We start from the raw sequence: 20,048 nt of genomic DNA, 5'->3' as shown, positions 1-20,048 counted from the left end.
CTTTTGATTATGGTGTAATTTTCTTATTTTGTCTTTCACATTATTTAATTTTACGAAAAACCATATAATTCTAATTAACCACCACCAACACATTATTAACCATATCTCTTACCTTATTCTGAATATGATCATAACAAAAAAATACACTAAATATAACAAATATATTCTAATTATAAAAAATATAAAATTAAATATTTATTATCATATAATATTGATTTGGTGTCTGTAAAGACAAAATATGTTTGGTGGATAATGAGTGAAGTGAACAAGTATTGTGACAGTTTGAAGTAATTAAGAAAAATAAAATGTGTTTTATGAGAAATATAAATATATTTTGTGTGGTTGTTGCTGGTGAGTTGTGTAAGTGGGGGAAGTATTGTTGTTGATTAATAAAAAATAGAGAAATAAATAGATAGAGTTAGAGCAGTGAGAGGGAGAGAGATAGGTTTAGCAGAATGGAAAGAGCAGTAGTTGTTGGGTGTTCGTGCACCTCTAGCACTCGATTCTTCTTTTCTCGTTCTTCTTCTTCTTTTTCTTCTTCTTCTTCTTCTTCTCTGTTATTCCGCCGTTCCTCTTTGTTCTCTCTTCCTCGCCCTCGCCGCTACCACTCCACGATTACACCAACAAGATTCCTCCCTTCTTCTCTTTACCCGAGAGATAGAAGAAGGAGAAGAAGAGATATCAACCATCACCACTTCTCTTCTCTCTCCCCTCGAGCCTCCCTTCCCTCCATTCCTCTTTCTCCTGGTATCTCTCTCTCTCTCTCTCTCGATATATATATCATTATTATCATATACACTGCTTTATTAATATTATTACCATTCCTTCTTTATTTGTAGTAAATGATGAAGTTGCTCATCAATTGGGTTTTGAAAAAGTTTCCGAGGAATTCATTTCTGAATGCAAATCAAAAGCTGTCCTCTTCAAACACATCAAGACAGGGGCTGAGGTCATTTCTGTTTCCAATCACGATGAGAATAAAGTGTTTGGCATTGTTTTCCGCACTCCTCCGTAACAAACACAACCCCTCTCTCTCTCTCTCTATATATATATATACATATATATCTGTATTGTTATTAATACCCTCCTTGTTAATAATACTGATACATACAGGAAAGACTCCACTGGTATCCCTCACATATTGGAGCATAGCGTGTTATGCGGCTCACGCAAATATCCTCTCAAAGAACCCTTTGTTGAACTCCTCAAAGGAAGCTTGCACACTTTCCTCAATGCATTCACCTACCCCGACAGGACCTGCTACCCCGTTGCTTCCACCAACACCAAGGATTTCTATAACCTTGTTGATGTCTACCTCGACGCCGTCTTCTTCCCTAGATGCGTTCAGGACTTGCATACGTTTCAACAGGAGGGTTGGCACTTTGAGCTCAATAATCCCTCTGAAGATATCACTTACAAAGGTGTTGTCTTTAATGAGATGAAGGGTGTCTACTCTCAACCTGATAATATCTTAGGCAGGGCTGCTCAACAGGCTCTTTTCCCAGACACTACCTATGGTGTTGACAGCGGTGGCGATCCCAGAGTTATTCCAAACTTGACATTTCACGAGTTTAAGGTTTATTTTTCACAAATATACCTTATTCATCTTTAAACTACTAGTCATTAAAAATATTTAATCTTTTCATTGATGATGCTCATCATTTTAAACTGTTCACAGGAATTTCACCGCAAGTATTACCATCCCAGCAATTCACGAATATGGTTTTATGGAGATGATGATCCAAATGAGCGCCTCCGCATACTGAGCGGTAATAACATTTCGGTTTACTTGTTTTTTAAATGTAAAGACCAGCAATTACAGTAATATGCTCATTTGAAGCTTTGGAACAAACATGAGGTTGTATGCAGTTCTCCATGGGTGCTCATATATATCTTCCCTTGGATTTATGTGATTGACTTGTTATATTTCTGTATTCATTACACTTATTTTGCACGCTGTTATCTTTGTTGCTGACGGAAAGTATATCATGATCATGATTGCTCTGTTTTCTGTTTATGGTCTATATATCTCAGACCAATTATGAAAAATGATTTTAGAGCTCAGACTTGTAGCAATTAACTACTTACTTCTGCCTCTTCCCTCTTGTCCAGAGTATTTGGATATGTTTGATGCAAGTTCCGCCCCAAATGAATCAAAGGTCGAATCACAAAAACTATTTTCAAAGCCAGTTCGGGTTGTTGAGAAATATCCGGCTGGTGAAGGGAGTGATTTGAAGAAGCATATGGTCTGCCTTAACTGGTTGCTCTCTGACAAGCCCTTAGATTTGGAAACTGAGCTTACACTTGGATTTCTGGATCATCTTTTGTTGGGCACTCCTGCTTCACCACTGAGGAAAATTTTACTAGAAAGTGGACTAGGTGATGCCATTGTTGGTGGTGGTGTTGAAGATGAACTACTTCAGCCCCAATTTAGCATTGGAATGAAGGGTGTTTCTGAAGACAATATTCATAAAGTAGAAGAGCTGGTCATCCACACACTTAAACAGTTGGAAAAGGAAGGTTTTGATGAAGATGCTATTGAGGCTTCTATGAATACAATTGAATTTTCTCTCAGAGAGAACAACACTGGGTCATTTCCTCGTGGCTTGTCACTCATGCTCCGGTCCATTGTAAGACATGCTCGATTCTGTGTTCTGGAAAATGAGCATCCTTTGACAAATTAGATTTATTTTTGTTTGCATATTGTAGGGTAAATGGATTTATGATATGAATCCCTTTGAGCCACTCAAGTACGAGAAACCTCTTCAAGACCTGAAATCTAGAATTGCAAAGGAGGGCTCTATATCTGTTTTTTCTCCTCTAATAGAGAAATTCATCTTGAACAATCCTCATCAAGTTGTTGTTGAAATGCAGGTACTTAGTTACTTATTTTAGCCTTGAGAAACTGTATATGCTGATGCCATTTTGCACACAATATATTGGTTATTGATGCAAATCTCTCCTTGTTAGCCTGATCCTGAAAAAGCTGCTCGTGATGAAGCCACAGAGAAAGAGACATTACAGAAAATCAAAGCTAGTATGACAACAGAAGATCTGGCAGAGCTGACCCGTGCTACTCATGAACTTCGGCTTAAGCAGGAAACTCCTGACCCACCAGAAGCTTTGAAAGTTGTTCCTAGTCTTTCTCTACAAGATATTCCGAAAGAACCTATTCATGTTCCCACTGAGGTTATCATCTCTGTTTCCTTGATTGAGAATTTACATGTTTTGGCCTTATGATCTGTAGAGATTCACAAGGATTTGCATGCCAAATATAGGTTGGGGATATCAATGGAGTAAAAGTTTTGCAGCATGATCTCTTCACAAATGATGTCCTTTACACTGAAATAGTATTCAATATGGGTTCATTGAAGCCAGAGCTTCTTCCCTTGGTCCCATTGTTCTGGTAATTATATAACCTCTGAAGAATGTTTTAATTTTCCCCATCCACTTATTGTTCCAAATATTTACTTGTGTAGTAAAATCCACTTGCACACCTAATTAAATTTGTGTTTATATTTTCACTGACCCTCTGTTTGGACAACTGCAGTTAGTTAGTTAGAGGAGATTAAGTGGAAATACGGTTAGACGGGGGATTTTGAATTAGAGTTTATTGTAGACAGAGTTATTGCTCAGTTTTGAAAGGGAAAACCCTTGCAAGAGAGTCTGTGTCAATTTCCATTGTGGGTTTCTAACACCCTTCTTAATCTGGAATAGGTTATTCATTTTTATTAAACCTAATTTCAGAAGATTCTTGTGCTGCTTAGAGGTCTTATTATTGTGATTCTTAAACAAATTATTAGCTTTGTCCAATCTAAATTTCGGTGTTGATTTATTTTTTGGTTCGCAACATGTTCCTTTTTAGTATTATTGTCAACAAATTTTTTTCCTTTTTCTTTTGATATTTGTAATGCCTCCGCTCCCTGTTTTGTGTACATCAGAAACATTTTCTTGATAGATAAATTACATCGCTGTAATTCTCCTGTCATTTTTGACAGCCAATCATTGCTGGAGATGGGCACGAAGGACTTGACCTTTGTCCAGCTAAACCAATTGATTGGGAGAAAGACTGGAGGAATATCGGTTTATCCATTCACATCATCTGTGCGGGGTAAGGAAGATCCATGTACTCACATGATTGTTCGAGGCAAGGCCATGGCTTGGTGTGCTGAAGACCTTTATGATTTGGTACTTTTATTTGTTTAAAAGTTCCCTGTTTGTACACTCAATGCTCTGAATAATTTGCCTAAAACTCTACTGTGATCGTGTAAACCCTAATTATAAACATTGTCACTTTAGGTTAATTCTGTTCTTCAAGATGTACAATTTACAGACCAACAACGTTTCAAACAATTTATTTCCCAGAGTAGATCAAGAATGGAGGTAATTGTCAATTTTTTTTTTTAATATTTATCCAAAATTATCACTGTTTTATGCAAAGTGGGGGAAAAGATGATAGCAGGTTAATATGCGGAATCCCGGCATTGATTATATGTATTGTGCATATTTGTCTATTGTCAGAACCGGCTAAGAGGCAGTGGTCATGGAATTGCAGCTGCAAGAATGGATGCAAAACTAAATGCTGCAGGCTGGATCTCAGAAAAGATGGGTGGTCTCAGGTTGGAACATTGAAGCCCTGTTAGTGAGGGCATATTTACATATAGTTCTTTCTCATTGTATCCACTCCTGTCAATATTAAATGTTTCTAATAAGAGTTATCTTTTGGATAATGATTCATCACTACTATTATCCATGTACAGATGACAGTTTCATACTCGTCCTTTTAAATCAACTTTTTATGTTTGATATGGAAAGAGAATTATAACTCCTGTTGTATACTTTTATTTTTCTGGTATATTCATTGTAGTTATCTCGAATACCTCCGAACTCTTGAAGTGAGAGTTGACCAAGATTGGACTGCCATCTCATCATCTCTTGAAGAGATTCGCAAATCTGTGTTTTCCAAGCAAGGTTGCTTGATAAATATCACTTCTGACGGGAAAAACCTTGCAAACATTGAAAAAGTTGTGAGCAAATTTGTTGATATGCTTCCTACCAGCTCTCTGATTGCAACAACTACTTGGGATGTTAGACTTCCATTGACAAATGAAGCTATCGTGATACCTACTCAAGTAAAAGATTATTTCCTTTTGCCATCCTTTGTACACATGATTTTATATGTATTGTTCAGAGGCAAAGCATAGTTTATCATTTACCCCAAATTTCATTTCAATTTTTTGTCATTGCACGTGATTTGTGTTTCTGTCAATAAATCACGGTGTTTCCTTCTACAGGTTAATTACGTTGGAAAAGCAGCTAACATTTATGATACGGGTTATAAGCTTAATGGGAGTGCATATGTTATTTCTAAATACATTAGCAATACATGGTTGTGGGACCGTGTACGTGTTAGCGGTGGAGCTTATGGAGGTTTCTGTGATTTTGATACTCATTCAGGTAAGTTGTATTTTATTTAGTCATGATGAACATTGAGTAGCTGTCTTGCAGTCTTAACTTATTGTTTCTCTTTGTAGGAGTGTTCTCGTTCTTATCTTACCGTGATCCGAACTTGCTGAAGTCGCTTGATGTGTATGATGGAACTGGTGACTTCTTAAGAGGACTGGAAATGGATGATGATACTCTAACAAAAGCCATAATAGGAACCATTGGGGATGTAGATGCCTATCAACTTCCTGATGCCAAAGGTTATAGCAGGTATGTGGTCGCAATCATTGATATTTTTTAAGCTTGTTTAAGTAGGATATTTGGTTCTTTTGCATCTCAATGAAGAATTTTAGACATAGACAAAATACAAACTCATTCTAAGCAAAGATTAATTGCTGAAATGTTAATGGTTTTTATTGTAAATATGTAATTATTTGTGGTTTTCTTTTCATTTAATCTGCAGTATGTTGCGCCACTTACTGGGTATAAAAGAGGAAGAAAGGCAAAGGAGACGTGAAGAGATATTATCTACAAGGTAAAGATTTGGGTATAAAATATTGATACTTGCTGGTGCTTGTTAATTGAATCATGACCTTTGAAACCATTTGTTGTTTTGTTTGACAGTGTGAAGGACTTCAAAGAATTTATAAATGCAATGGAAGCAGTTAAGGATAAGGGAGTTGTTGTTGCAGTGGCATCTCCAGATGATGTAGATGCGGCTAACAAAGACCGTTCCAACTTTTTTGAATTAAAGAAAGCCATTTAGACTCAACATTTATTTATTGTTGTTATAGTTATGAATTTCAAAATTGATATTCATAGTCCTAGTCCTAGGGTAAGTGATGATGCATAAGCCGGATAAGCATTGTTTTTTTCTTATCACAATCGGTGCAATCATGTAAAATAACCCTATACTTTCTTCCCATAATAATCCTATTTGCGTTATGGCATATGGCTAAATTAATTAAGTTTCCAAACAATGTAGTGACAATGTTCTTTCACTACTGTTTGAGTTTGGTAAGAGAGTTAGTTAAAAATGATAGATTTCCCTCTAAATTATTCAACATAGCTTCATAGGAAAGGTGTGTTGGCACCATGCATTTTGCACACAAAATGAAGAAGTACATCTTCTCAATGGAAGTACATCTTCTCTTCCAAGATAGGAATTACTACATCCCGGTTGGAAAACATAAATTTAATATTTTTAAATTCATGTTTTAGGTCCTTGACATACATACAAATAAATGGCGAATAATGTGTATACTTGTTTAGGAGGATCTAACAAGATAATGCATATTATTTATTACTATTTTCATTTAAAGTGTTATATACTATCAATTTATTATCCACTATTCATATTTAATCATCATTATCTTTCTACAAATAATAATACAAATAAATGCTAATTGTTTGTGTATGACTAGAAGTGCATTGATATAAAAATGATGTAAGAATGGTGTTATTATTATTATTAGGGAGGATGAGTTTGGGATTGTTTTGTGAGAAAGAAGGAAGCGGAGTTGATGAATTGAATATTATTATTGTTATACGCGTGAAGAACAAGTACTATTACTAACAAGTTTGAATAATAATAATAATAGTTCCTTTGAAAATTATAAAAAGGGAGAGTTAGGTATTATTATTAGGTATTTATCAAGTTTGAATATGTCTTTTTCTTTTTCTTCTTCTTCTTGGAATGGGATTCAAGGGCAGAGTCTAGAGGTAACAGTTGTTGGTTGCTCAAAATTGAAAGACACTGAATGGATTTCGAGGCAAGATCCCTACGTTTGTCTCGAATATGCTTCCACCAAGTTCCGTACCAGAACCTGCACAGGTATCTATTTCAATTCATTCATTCATCTCTATTTCAATTCACTCCATTTCAATTCATCTCCATTTCAATTCATTCATCTCCACTTCGATTCAATTGCAGATGGAGGTAAGAATCCCGTGTTTCAAGAGAAGTTCGTGTTTCCTCTGATTGAAGGGCTTCGAGAGTTTATTGTGCTTGTTTGGAACTCCAACACTCTCTCATTCGATGATTTTATCGGCACCGGAAAGATCCAATTGAACAAGGTTCTTTCTCAAGGTTTTGATGATTCTTCTTGGCCCCTTCAAACTAAAACTGGCAGGTATCTTATATCACGTTCAACCTTGTTTCTCTTAAATACTCTTATAACCTTGTTGTAATACATTAATACATACATACATACATACATACATACATATTTTCATTATTTGGCAGATATGCTGGTGAAGTCAAACTCATATTGCATTATGCTAATGCAAACCACATGGTAACACCACACCCCCTGCTATATATTTTCATTATTTTGTTTTCATGACATACAGACATAGAGTTCGATGATTGTTGTATTTTTTGCTAAATAAATTGCAGAAATCAGAGTTAAACCATGCTCCATCAGCCCCTCCATATGTTCCACCAACAACTCCTCCTCCTCCTTTATATTCCATGCCTCCTCCTCCTCCACACTCTACTTCCTACCCTCCATCTCCATATCCCACTCCTCATTCATCTCCCTATCCCACTCCTCATTCATCTCCCTATCCCACTCCACAATTACATTTACATTCACACCCATCTCCCTATCCTACTCCACAATCACATTCACATTTACACCCGTCTCCTTATCCCACTCCACATCCACATCCACATCCACATCCACAACCATCTCCCTACCCACCATCATACCCGGCTGCCTCTTCTCCACATTCATCTGCTTATCCACCGTCACCATACCCGCCAAATTCAGCTTATCCCCCACCTCCATATCCACCTCCTTCTGCATATCCTCCTCCTCCTCATGGTATGTAATTATTATTATTATTATTATTATTCTTTCATGTTTCCATTTATTACTTACTGCTCCTTCGACTTGTCTCCTTTCTAAATCACATCCTTATTCAGGAACATACCCTCCACCACCATACTGACATGACATGGATCTACATTCTCAACCAAGCAAAGAGGCAACATCAGATTATGGCCTTGTACATCTTTTCTGTCATATAGTATTCTTTTACTTTTCATCACAAACTCTTCATGTTTTATATGTTTTTATTTATTTTTTACTTACGGAGTATTAGTCTTAGACTTTTACTCTAAAACATGCTGAGCCAAGGTTTATGTTTATGATGGTTCCTATCCAACCGTGTGAGCTATAATTTGTCTTTGATGAATTTGTGCACTTAAATCAGTGAGTTTTTGGATGTATAACATCACCATTATTAGTTACTAGATATAGTTGTGACTGTTTCCACCTATTTTGAGCTTGTGAAAAATGGCTGTCTTCCCACAGGAATGAAGGCCAACCATAAGAGTCTTCACACTTGTGTAAGAACCTCTTTGATTGCCGAGATATGATCATAACCATTCAACAAATGCAACCGTATAAGAGATGACTAATGCATTAAAACACTCGCCTTATGAATTGAACAGGCAGAGACTAATATATTTATGGGAACAAATTCAGAGAGGCCACAGCTTGGCAAATGAAATGGATTCTCATTAGAAGAATAGCAATAAAGAAGGAAGGGACTTCAATGGCTTTGGAACCTTCATGGCTTCCAAGCCTTCTGCTTCCTGTCTTAGCCTCATTGCTATGCTTCTATCTCCTTTCACCTTCCAACTCCAACCTCACTCATCTTAGCCTCATTGCTATGCTTCTATCTTTGTCCATCTAACTCCAACCTCACTTTTCTTCTCACAACACCAAAAATGATTTCATGCTTTCACTGTTTCACATCATATATAGACTGATATTTTAAGAAATATTAACTATATTGTTATTCAATTATTGCGTTTATATTGCGTCATACTTCGATCATTTCAAATGCAATTATATGCCACGCTCTTGTAATTTATCAGTTTGTGATATATACAACTGATAAAATTGTACACATTTTCACTTGTTAATGTCAATAGTATTTTCCCAACCAATTAATCACGAGCAATGATATAGAGAGACACACTCTTGTTCTATTTCGGTTCTTATCTATTATTAATGTGCAATCCAAACTAAATAAGTACAACTTACAAAATATATTACAAAGTAAATTAAAAGAGAGATAGCCTCAACATAATGCTAAGATTGCTACTTAGTAATCGAAAGGACACAGGTTTAAATCATAGAAAGAATGTCCCCATTTGCAAGTGTAATGTTGATTACATTTAGCTTCCACAAACTCTACTAGGTCAGAGCTCATTCATTGAGCCGCCCTCCCTGTGTATAGTAGATTGAGACATTAGTACCTCAGACATTCTCTACTGTGACCCCTATAGGATCTCAATTTCCATTACCAAATCCTTGGGAAGTAATTCCATTCACATGTAAAAAATATAGTGGGTACTTTCATTTTTTTCTCTTCCTATCATCAAATACACATCTGGTTAAGCTATCCCTAACATCACGTACCAAAAAAAAAAGCTATTCAAAACATACACGACTTGGCAAACTAACCCAGAGAATTTTCTTCCATACATCGAGTCAAATCTGGCATCTTAGACCTTAGCTAATACAATATCCCATTATCCATCTTCACAGCTAGTCAATTTCAGAGAGCATAGTACCCCATTTCATTGCTGACATGTGAGTAATATTCATTATAATTGAGATATTCCCAGAAACGAGAAAGCCCAAAATTTCCATGTTTTGGTTCATTAATGTAGCAAATGTGCAATTCTTTTAGACTTCTGTCAAACTTCTGCTTTATGGAAAGCACCTGCAATAAATTCAATCAGAAGGTCAATATACTATTTACTCTAGGACCAATTATTTGAGAAGACGCATGACATGTTCAAGAGTGGGATGATCCATTTCCTTGTGTTCTTATCCAGTGGGTGGATGTTTTCAGGAGGGTTTTTAGGTAAAGGTAAAGTTATTTGAGGGCAACAGACCCTACAAATGCATGGTTTACCTGTGATATATTGATTCTGGAAAGCATGTCTAACAAAGCTTCCTGATCACTCCCAATATCCCGAGCACCAACTGTAAGACATGACCGGAAATCGAGTGCGCATTGCAAAATGCTCTCAATAATGCTACCTACTGTCCTTGTTTCATCAGACAAGAAACATCTACAAATAATATAAACGTAAAACACTGATTATTGGAATCAGAGGCAGTTTACCATATGAACTTCAGGGATGTATCAGTATCACAAAAAAATGAATACATGAGTAAAGACTACAGAATTATTGCAGTTATTCCAATATGTTCTCACAGACCATATCCCGATAATGTCCAGTCTTGCAAACTTCATACATTGGATATCATCCAATCCTCAGTGACAGATGGGTGTTTAAGTGTCGAAGTCTCAAATTGATTGAGTACACCAGTAAAGAGCCATTATAGGCTTCGCAACCATCTCCCCACGAGCTACTTTTCTTGGGTGAAATTAAACCTAATTATTCTATAACCAACTTCAAAACCTCACACTAAACCAAAACCCATCTGGTCACCTAGAACATGGGCACAATTGATTAAACACTTATTAACATCCATGACTATGCAAACTGGGTTAAAGGATGTGATCTCTGGTGTGAATACAGTCTGAAAGATAGAACGATTTTACCACACATTGAGTTGGTGCTTATAGAATATTTCAATGACAATAGACTTCAGCCCTGATCCATTATTAAAATAAAATCACTGGTATTGGAATGCTAATATATCAGAGGTGAAAATCATCTAGGCCTTTATAAACGTTTGATTAACTTAGGGAAGGCACCAGCAAAGAAATGGAAATATATAGAAGTTATTACCAATCTGCCTTGATATATTATTACAAGATGGATAGGCCTATAATGACCGAGCATTCAATTACACGTTCCATTAACCAGTAAACAGGGCATGTGATGTCAAGATATGCATTACAGGCCTTCAAAGATAACATGACCGGAGGAGAAATTCACATAGAAGAGACAGGGCATGGTGGAAGAATTCACAAGTCAATTTGTTACCTTAAGCAATCACTATTACCAAAAATATTGCACTAAATTGTTCCCTTCATTATACATGTAATTATGTAAATGGTAAGCAACAAATAAATGTAAACTTACATGCATAACGAATCGGCAAGATATTCCATGTGCACTGACTCAAGATCCATCATATCTTTCACCTGCATAAATGACCGAAATATCCAAAACAATCATATGAAAACTGAATTACAAAGTCATACAGGTTATCTAGGTTACTATAAACTAGGAGCTATGAAAATGACAAATGAGTGAGGTAGAAAAAATGACCATCCAAATTTACTGAGTTCATTTTTTATAATCCAATTGTGGAATCATTTAGTACTGTAATTGAGGAAGCAATCTTAAGAGTTCTATACAAATTTATTAAGCTTCCTTATTTGTTCAGGAATATGTCAGATATTTTAAGATTATATTGTGGGGTCAAGTGGTAATCTAATAGAGGTTAGTGTCGAGTGTAATTCCTAGAATAAACAGGGGTTAGTGCTCTGTCTATTATATCGCATTATTACACACCACATTTATAATATTCTTATTTTGACTTTTTCCTCTACATTCCTCCATCCCTACCTAAACCATATAATTTCAACAGTGGTTATTTAAGTGGGTTTAGCTTGTATTACTAACACTATAGTACTACCCAAATTATTTTATAAGACATTATTACACACCATATATTAAGGTCTTCCCCCTTCCCTAAGTTAAAGATCAGAATTTCAAAAAGAAAAGTTGACTTCAAACCTTATACTGAAGGGAATGAAGAAACCTGCACCATGACACATGAGATAACTGTGACTCTACATACTGCTGCAAAGTAGATACAAAATGGTTGATCTGGTGCCTGCAATAGGAAGTCAAACAAAGGATGCTTAGAAGTACAGATATGCATACAAAAGTTCATTTTTAATATTTGAAATTTATTCAAGGGACTATCGAAGTGGTGCTCACTAAGTTTCTCTTTATATTTAAATGGAAAATTTTTCTTTATGCAAACTACAGAATCTAAAAGATTAACAGATCAAATGACAGTGTCCCTACTCCCACCCTTACCACCTGGATCACATAGGGCAAACCTACAAGTTCTTCCTGCCCATGAAAATGATAACATGATCCTTGAGGACTGTCAACGATATCAAATTTACACGTGAGACGTTAAAAAACAGAACTTTCCATATATACCTCATCTTCATCAAAATATTAAGGTGCCCAGCCTCACGCTGCTGCAGTTCAGAATTCAGATACTTATCGGTTGTATGCACCAAATCCTGTTCATCAGAATTGAAAGAGAATAAGTACTATTATCAAAAGCCCTTAGGTGCCACAGAAATCCAGAGCGTATGTGCATCTCTGAGCAACAGAAGCAAATTTGGATATCAGACTACATACTTCAGGAAATTACAGGCTCGTTAATATATTATGGCATAAGTATTCCTATCATCTGACCAGTGACCATATTATATGATGTTTATCAAATATTCATCAAAGGAACCTTGGTGTGTGTGTTATGTTTAACTTCTACTTCGAACGTGGCAGCCCATCCATTATGTATTTCATAGAGAAATTCACAACGGCATATTTAGATTTTAGAAGATATAAGAAACACAAACGCAGGTGTGTGATAATAAAAAGGAAAAAAGTGCAATAAATCACACCTTTAATGAGCACCATACATCTGTCAATGAAAAAATTGCAAGCTTCACTTGTATTAAAAAGCTGAATATATCAGCATATATTTTTAATGCAGCAGGTGTTAAAACAATACTGAGTGGCCAATCCAGACGGTAACCCAGTCCTAGGAATTCAAAAGAACGGACCCCTGCCATTATTCACAAATTCATTATCAGATACATAGTTTCATATTCCACCACCCCACAGAGAGGAGAGCTGGGGTGCAGGGCGTCTAATCAAACTAGAAATGAAACTGAAAAGCACAAATAAATAACAACAATCACAATATCAGATGTATGGATGTACCGATAGCAGATGTGGAAAGAGGCAATTTTCCATTTCCTTTCATGTACACAAACAACCTATCCTTATTAGGGTCTTGTTCACAAGAAGATTTCTGTATTGACAACTCAAGTAGACCTTGAATTTCTGAAAGTCTCTCATTTGCTTCAGTAACAGACCAGTTCTGTGATTTCAAGTAAAGAAAATATGAGCAATAGTGCAGTATTATAGACTACAGTCAGAACTAACAGGCCACAGCTATGAAATGCTACACAAATAATTGTGAATCAGAATTACATGATGCCAGAGAGATAAGATAAACAAATCTGCCCAATCTGCTAACTCCATAAAATGATATCGTCTCAGTGCCAAAAGATGCTCTTGCAACTCAAATGCTTCCTCAAGAACATTGATAACTAGCTTGCTGACATATTTATATCTGACATCTTTAAGGACAAGCAACAATAGAACTATCTGGCAATTACAGGTAATTGAGAGTATAATTTTTTTTTTTTACATTATTTCACTTGTCAACTTCCACAAATAAAACTCTTAACATGGCCATTAAATCAGCGCTATCCATTTCAACATACCAGTAGCCCATTTTTTACAGGTTTACTGCATAACTTGCACCTAGGCAAGCACAATAATACTTGAGGCACATTGATTAGTGTGAAGATAAATTTTGAGTGGCATCAGCCTGCCCCATAAGATCTGGATGTTATTGTAGAAATACGAAGTTACCCATATCAAGGACTCTTACATTTTAAAATAATAAAATAAGTAAGAACTACATTTCATTTATGATTTTAGCTTCTCAACCGTAATATTTTACAATCCAATCCAAGAGTTGCTACTGCTAAGCAGTATAAATCCCATGTAAGTTATAACTACCTTGCATTCGAGTAGTTTGGCACATATCAACTTCATCGGTAAAGAGGCTGATTTGGGCTGCATTAACCCATTTAGAGAGAATGATGCAACTTACAAATAGTCAGATAAATGGACACAATTGAAAGGCCCAGATGTTAGAATTCATTAACGGATTGGTTATTCATGACAAACTGGTGCCAGTTTAATTGATGTATCATGCAGACTGCAGAGAAATAGAGGCAATAGAGGAATGAAATGCATAAGGCTATACATAAACTAGTAAACATAAAGATAAGGATACTGAAGCATAATTTCCTGCAGTAAGCATTTGTCTATTATAATATCCAGTGGTATCTCAAATGTTGACACCAAACTCTGCTTGTGGATAGCATCACAATTGACGGTTTCTCTAAAACTACCAAGCAATCTTTCCCAGCTGCTCCCACCGGATACAACTGTAGAAACATCTTGTTTATGGTCCATCGAGTCTGATGAAGCATCAAAACATTTCTCGATAACATCAACCAACCCATCCTCTGTACAATGGCCCATTTTGCCACACTGATTATTCTTACTCCCATTAGTAGACGCACTACTGTCAAGTGGAAATGAAGATGCACCTCTACATCTAGAGTTGGTAGGTGACTTGTCCAGATAAACCTTACAAGGGTCTTCCACCATAGAAAAGTTGAAGTAAGGCAACGGTTGTTCATGATCTGCTTTACCTTTTTCTCGATTCCTACCCATCTGGTGGAGTAATGCATTTCTTGTCAACATTGGGTTCATACTAAGGGGATTAATGCTAGGAATATTACACTGATGGTCAAATCTTTGTGGTTGAAAAGTATACCAATTTGAAGCACGTGTACTGTTATCTGGTTGATCCTCACTCATGACTTCCCCTCTCAGTGTATCACTAATGGTAAGAATATCTTGGGATGACATGGAATATCTTAGGGATCCAAGGTGCTTTTCATTCACTTTTTTCCCAACAGATTCATCATCAAGAAATGAGTTTTTCAATAGGTGGTCCATTGCCGAAAAACAATCAGTCAAACTTTCTCTGTATTGAATGCTGAAAATAGATGAACGGCTCGATTCCTCATGATTTAGAGGATTAGACATGTTACTTGATATCATTTCCTTGTGGCAAGACTTCACCAAATTATCGCTGGCCTCAATCTTATCAAAGGTTTTAAGCAAATCACTCCCTGACTTTTCATGATGAAGGGAATTTTTTGTTGAACTATGTAAGGTTCTACTCTTACAAAAGCGTAATCCAGGTAAAGGATTTTGTTGCACAGCTAATGGACAAGGCCACCCACTAAGCAGATCAGATTCCAATTGCTCCTCGGAGCTACTCAAGGATGAACTTTCAGATGAATCATACATATCTTCCAGCAAAGAGAAATCATCTACTGTACTTGAGACATCAGATCCCAAACCATCAGTGCCCCTGAAAATTTCTATAAAACATCAATGAAGCATAGCAAAGGGAAAAAGTTGTAAGGATAAAACAAATAAGATGGCAAGCAGCAAATGAGAAGAAATATGTTACACAATGCATGCTCACACACATATTTAGTTATTATTTATTTTTGGGACCAGGGGATGAGAGATTACATATTTGAACTTGCTTTATCTTCTGTTGGACGAACAATGGGTTTGTCTTCTGACATGAACTGACCAAGATTGTCTAAAGTCCCTCCACCATTATCGAAAGAAGGTATTGAATCATGTGTAACCTGAAAAAGGAAAACCTTCATGATAAGGAGGAAAAAAACAGAAAGAAATAAGCACATGCTAACAATGGGAAAAGTAGTATTCGATGGGATTAGGATTATGATGAGACAATTTTATTCAATATTAGGATGTTGCGTCATAAAAGCGGGATAAAGGCTTGGTTGTTGTACAAGGATGTTGAGTCATAATTTTTTTTATCTTAAATAAAGAAATGTAGATCTGTTATTGAACATAGTGCAGTAACCTGAAGGACTGCACCCAAAACCAAATCAAGAATGTGAGAATCCATATAACTAGAAAGACTTCCCAAAAACAGAAGGTGAGGGGGGGAACTAGCATAATGACATATGACAATTACATTTGCTAGCACTTCATTTTTTAGACATTATATTCACAAGTAACGAGTTATGTAACAATTACGAGAAAATGATCTTCTGTTTTAGCTTTAGAGTTTAGACTACATAACATCAAGATGGCAAGTGTAAAAGGAACCAAAACTATAGAGTATGATTACCTGTTGATATCTAACTTCTAAGCCACTTAAAAGGCTTTCAATTTTATCATTCATCCTTTTGTAATAACTCTCTCTTGCAACCACCATAGCTTCTATAATATCTCTGCTAAAAGTCAATGGAGAAGAATGAGATGGATTATTGCTTGAAAAGCCACTCCAGCAGGGAAGGAAGTCATCAGAACTATGGTCTCCGGGAACATGGATGCACAGTCCAAGCAATTTCAAGAGTACTTGAAGCTGCTGACCAGCTCTTACAAGTGGAACCAAGTAGTCTTTAAGAAATGCAGGAACGGAAACTCCATCCCGTACCTGAGGTTAGGAAGTGGCCACCACTAGAATCAATATAACAAGGCAATATAAAGTTATGATGGATATGAAAACATTTTACAGGTCCCAGAGGAAACAATTACCCTGGTGCTTGCGAATTGTAGGTCAAGAGAATTGCCATGTTTAACATCACATGACTTGGGAGAAAGAGACTCCATACTTTCTACAATAAACTCGTTATATGGGTCATAGATTTCTGCCTTGAAAATCCATGATCTGATGAACCCACAATATGGTTCAGACGATCGAAGAAAGAGAAACTTGAGCAGGGTAGAGTGAGCAGGATCAGCGACCTAAATGATTACAAGAAATTTGAAAGAGTTATTTACATAAGAAGTGATTGTAGCAAATATATAGAGGAAGGAGAAACACAGAAAGTGAGGAGCATAAGAAATAAGAGTAATAAAATGAGAAAGAATAAAGTGACCTGTAATTGGTTATACAAAAAAGTGAGTAAATCCCCTCCTCTGTAAAAGTTAGAAAAGTGAGAAGTAGCTTGAGCAGTGAGATCCTGAAAAGAAGTATGAGGCCAAATATGTAGGTTACAGATGGTTGAGAGGGTTTGAATCTGAGTCCTAAGTTGATTGGTGTGGAGGTAAAACTCAAGCAATGTGAATTCAGAAAGTAGAACAGTGTTGAGACATCCAGAGAGAGAGGAATGAAGATTTTTGGATCTCCTGAAGAGTGAAGAAGGATGAATAGTGTGTAGTGAAGAGATGTAACCTTCCAAGAGCGTACGGACGGCAACAGCGAATGCTTGATTAACAAGAGTGGAGATATTAAGAGTGAAATAGTTGACAAAATGTCGGAGAAGGAAAACAAGAGAACCAATGGAAGAAATGGAATGAAGAATTTTAGAGAAGGAATGAGTGGTGGAAGCTCGATTCCAGAGAGAAGATATGTTGTGAGTATGAGGAGGAAGAGTAGAGAAGATTTGAGAGATGTTTTGTATAGTAATCAGGGAAGACTCTAAACCTTGCATTGCATTCATCACCAACCCAACCAAACTTGACTCCTGAGGATCAGAATAACAAAATGTTAGTTAGTAGTCATTTCAATTTCAACAAATAAAAATCAATCAATGAAATTAGGGTTGATTAGTTAGTTACAGAGAGAGAAGAGAGGGAAGAAGAAGAAGAAGAAGAAGAAGAAGAAGAAGAAGAAGAGAGGGATTGTGCTGGTTCATTCGAAGAAGAAGAAGAAGAGAGGGATCGTGGTGGTTCATTCGAAGAAGAACGACGCAAATCTGGTATGGACTCCCATGTGGCTGGGGGAAGCCATGGATGTTGCACTTTCTCAAACAATGACGCAAATCTGCAATCCATTCTCTCACTCACTTTACTTTCTCCTTTCAAATTTAAATCAAACAGATAAATGTTTTGTGCTTCAATTATCATAATTAAATCTTACTTTCCAATATTTATTTATTTTCTTATAATCCTTGCCCTTAAATTATAATAACACTTTAATTATCTTTTATTCTCAACCATGGATTAGATTATAAATCATTGTTAATGGATTCCATTTGAATATGTACTTTTGTTTTGCATTGGGGATATGAAGTATCAAGTATAACATATATGGACAATTGCAACTGTTTTATTATTGAAGAATGAATGAATTGCAACAATTTTAAATCCCTCATAATTCAAACAAGAAATGTGTTTGCAGTGAATGGTTAATGGATGAGGAAGAATGTAATAACAATACCATTAACAACAGTGAGTGAGTGAATGAAGTTGTAGTTAGGCTTATCCGTAAGGTCATGGCCTTTCTTTTAATAAAGACCTTTCTTCTCACACAAACAATACCTTCCTTCTCCCAACATCCTAAGTCCTAACGCATCATTATTCCCACCAACTCAACACTTCTCTTAATAATAACACACTTCCACCTAATCTAACAATCCAAACCTTTTTTCTCAACACTTACTTCTTCTTCACCAACATCCACTTTAAGATTTTATGTTGCTACTATGGCCTCCACACTAAAAGGACTTGTGCTACTTCTTGTATTAACTCTCATCCAAGGTGTGTGTATATATACCATTTTCTTTTTCCATTCTACAATTACCTCCTTCCTAATTCCATTAGTGTTGCCATGTTTTGCATGCAGGAGGAGGAGGCCAAGGAATTGGTGTTAATTATGGGACGATAGCAAACAACCTTCCTCCACCACCTCAAGTTGCAAAATTTCTGTTACATTCCACCATCATTAGCAGGGTGAGACTCTTTGATGCCAACCCTCAAATTTTGCAAGCCTTTGCAGGCACTGGGATTGAGGTGACCATAAGTGTCCCTAATGATGAAATCCCTCACATCACTAACTTGAGCATTGCTCAACAATGGGTGAACACCAATGTCCAACCTTTCATCCATTCCACCAACTTGATCATGATTCTAGTTGGCAATGAAGTCTTATCCACCGCTAACAAGCTTCTTATCACCAACCTTGTACCTGCCATGCAAACACTCCACGCAGCCCTTGCGGCAGCCTCGCTAGACAACCATATCAAAGTGTCCACACCACTCTCTTTGGGTATTTTGTCAAACACAACACCGCCATCAAGTGCCAAGTTTAGGCAAGGTTATGACACCCATATAATAAAACCAATGCTTAACTTTCTGAAAGATACCAATGCACCCTTCATGGTTAACCCATACCCTTTCTTTGGGTGCACACATGATGACCTTGATTACGCACTTTTCCAGCCAAATGCAGGTGTGTTTGATGAGAACACTAAGCTCCTATACACAAACATGTTGGATGCACAACTGGATGGTGTTTATTCAGCAATAAAAGTGTTGTTGGGGTTTGAGAACAAGATTGAGATTGGTATTGCAGAAACGGGGTGGCCTTCAGTGGGTGATCCAGGTCAGGTTGGAGTGGATCCAATAAGTGCTTCTAAGTACAATGGAAATCTCATACGCCATCTTAATAGTGGGGCTGGAACACCTCTCATGCCTAATAGAACTTTTCAAACATACATTTTTGCTTTGTTTAATGAAAATTTAAAGGCAGGTCCAACATGTGAGAGAAACTTTGGGCTGTTTTGGCCCAATATGACCCCTGTCTATGACATCCATATTATGAAGAATTCTGCTTACCATCACACTAGTCAACTACTTTTTTTGTTAATTATTATGTATCTTTGTTTTCTAAACTAATAATAATATGATGTATTTTTTCAATGAG

General features: G+C 36.4%; 4 protein-coding genes and 2 long non-coding RNA genes across 12 annotated transcripts; 3 read left to right on the top strand and 3 right to left on the bottom strand.

Moving 5' to 3' along the window:
* On the bottom strand, positions 561–917 carry LOC109332603. The gene is made up of 2 exons (XR_002105907.1): positions 820–917; positions 561–757 (listed from the first exon to the last, which is right to left on the bottom strand). It is a non-coding gene; the product is annotated as an uncharacterized LOC109332603 (long non-coding RNA).
* LOC109332595 (presequence protease 1, chloroplastic/mitochondrial-like) lies at positions 848–6,356 on the top strand. The gene is made up of 15 exons (XM_019567573.1): positions 848–1,011; positions 1,114–1,576; positions 1,679–1,769; positions 2,113–2,630; positions 2,710–2,874; positions 2,971–3,189; positions 3,279–3,406; positions 3,999–4,188; positions 4,300–4,383; positions 4,522–4,619; positions 4,868–5,132; positions 5,295–5,457; positions 5,535–5,715; positions 5,909–5,980; positions 6,070–6,356. Exons 2-15 carry the CDS (start codon positions 1,439–1,441, stop codon positions 6,209–6,211), a joined length of 2,454 nt encoding a protein of 817 aa, XP_019423118.1. The 5' UTR covers positions 848–1,011; positions 1,114–1,438; the 3' UTR covers positions 6,212–6,356.
* LOC109332600 (extensin) lies at positions 7,070–8,742 on the top strand. 3 transcript variants are annotated; one of them, XM_019567586.1, is made up of 6 exons: positions 7,070–7,279; positions 7,379–7,577; positions 7,691–7,742; positions 7,844–8,072; positions 8,145–8,273; positions 8,375–8,742. In XM_019567586.1, the coding sequence occupies exons 1-6, from the start codon at positions 7,111–7,113 to the stop codon at positions 8,398–8,400; spliced, it is 804 nt and encodes a 267-aa protein (XP_019423131.1). In that variant the 5' UTR covers positions 7,070–7,110; the 3' UTR covers positions 8,401–8,742. The 3 variants fall into 3 exon arrangements, with proteins under 3 accessions (XP_019423131.1, XP_019423130.1, XP_019423129.1); XM_019567585.1 differs by having other exon boundaries at positions 8,133–8,269; positions 8,374–8,742; XM_019567584.1 differs by having other exon boundaries at positions 8,133–8,273.
* On the bottom strand, positions 8,421–9,049 carry LOC109332604. Its single transcript, XR_002105908.1, has 2 exons — positions 8,797–9,049; positions 8,421–8,751 (listed from the first exon to the last, which is right to left on the bottom strand). It is a non-coding gene; the product is annotated as an uncharacterized LOC109332604 (long non-coding RNA).
* On the bottom strand, positions 9,730–18,994 carry LOC109332593. 5 transcript variants are annotated; one of them, XM_019567572.1, is made up of 15 exons: positions 17,963–17,994; positions 17,281–17,868; positions 16,937–17,146; positions 16,527–16,835; positions 15,893–16,029; positions 15,447–15,725; positions 14,571–15,383; positions 13,694–13,835; positions 13,421–13,580; positions 13,099–13,262; positions 12,626–12,711; positions 12,188–12,287; positions 11,528–11,589; positions 10,384–10,543; positions 9,730–10,188 (listed from the first exon to the last, which is right to left on the bottom strand). In XM_019567572.1, the coding sequence occupies exons 2-15, from the start codon at positions 17,842–17,844 to the stop codon at positions 10,021–10,023; spliced, it is 3,354 nt and encodes a 1,117-aa protein (XP_019423117.1). In that variant the 5' UTR covers positions 17,845–17,868; positions 17,963–17,994; the 3' UTR covers positions 9,730–10,020. The 5 variants fall into 5 exon arrangements, 4 of the variants coding, with proteins under 4 accessions (XP_019423117.1, XP_019423116.1, XP_019423114.1 ...); XM_019567571.1 differs by lacking the exon at positions 17,963–17,994 and adding an exon at positions 18,927–18,994 and having other exon boundaries at positions 14,571–15,725; positions 17,281–17,865; XM_019567569.1 differs by having other exon boundaries at positions 14,571–15,725; positions 15,893–16,014; positions 17,963–18,226.
* Positions 18,829–20,020, top strand: LOC109332592 (glucan endo-1,3-beta-glucosidase). Its single transcript, XM_019567568.1, has 2 exons — positions 18,829–18,883; positions 18,969–20,020. Exons 1-2 carry the CDS (start codon positions 18,829–18,831, stop codon positions 20,018–20,020), a joined length of 1,107 nt encoding a protein of 368 aa, XP_019423113.1.

Source organism: Lupinus angustifolius, chromosome LG18 (assembly GCF_001865875.1).
Source record: "Lupinus angustifolius cultivar Tanjil chromosome LG18, LupAngTanjil_v1.0, whole genome shotgun sequence".
In the NCBI taxonomy this organism is placed as follows: domain Eukaryota; kingdom Viridiplantae; phylum Streptophyta; class Magnoliopsida; order Fabales; family Fabaceae; genus Lupinus; species Lupinus angustifolius.
This window is presented reverse-complemented; position numbering and strand designations above follow the sequence as displayed.

What these genes read in the sequence shown, in the direction of transcription:
- LOC109332595 (XM_019567573.1), top strand. Translation starts at nt 1,439, where the DNA reads ATGAAGGGTGTCTACTCTCAACCTGATAATATCTTAGGCAGGGCTGCT. An exon ending in GCGCCTCCGCATACTGAGCG is followed by an intron (nt 1,770 to 2,112) that starts GTAATAACATTT and finishes CCTCTTGTCCAG; the next exon opens with AGTATTTGGATATGTTTGAT. An exon ending in CACTCATGCTCCGGTCCATT is followed by an intron (nt 2,631 to 2,709) that starts GTAAGACATGCT and finishes TGCATATTGTAG; the next exon opens with GGTAAATGGATTTATGATAT.
- LOC109332593 (XM_019567569.1), bottom strand. Translation starts at nt 18,178, where the DNA reads ATGGATTGCAGATTTGCGTCATTGTTTGAGAAAGTGCAACATCCATGG. An exon ending in CTTCCCTCTCTTCTCTCTCT is followed by an intron (nt 17,869 to 17,962) that starts GTAACTAACTAA and finishes TCTGATCCTCAG; the next exon opens with GAGTCAAGTTTGGTTGGGTT. An exon ending in TAGAAGTTAGATATCAACAG is followed by an intron (nt 16,015 to 16,526) that starts GTAATCATACTC and finishes TTCCTTTTTCAG; the next exon opens with GTTACACATGATTCAATACC.
- LOC109332600 (XM_019567584.1), top strand. Translation starts at nt 7,111, where the DNA reads ATGTCTTTTTCTTTTTCTTCTTCTTCTTGGAATGGGATTCAAGGGCAG. An exon ending in CTTCAAACTAAAACTGGCAG is followed by an intron (nt 7,578 to 7,690) that starts GTATCTTATATC and finishes ATTATTTGGCAG; the next exon opens with ATATGCTGGTGAAGTCAAAC. An exon ending in ATGCTAATGCAAACCACATG is followed by an intron (nt 7,743 to 7,843) that starts GTAACACCACAC and finishes AATAAATTGCAG; the next exon opens with AAATCAGAGTTAAACCATGC.
- LOC109332592 (XM_019567568.1), top strand. Translation starts at nt 18,829, where the DNA reads ATGGCCTCCACACTAAAAGGACTTGTGCTACTTCTTGTATTAACTCTC. An exon ending in TGTATTAACTCTCATCCAAG is followed by an intron (nt 18,884 to 18,968) that starts GTGTGTGTATAT and finishes TTTTGCATGCAG; the next exon opens with GAGGAGGAGGCCAAGGAATT.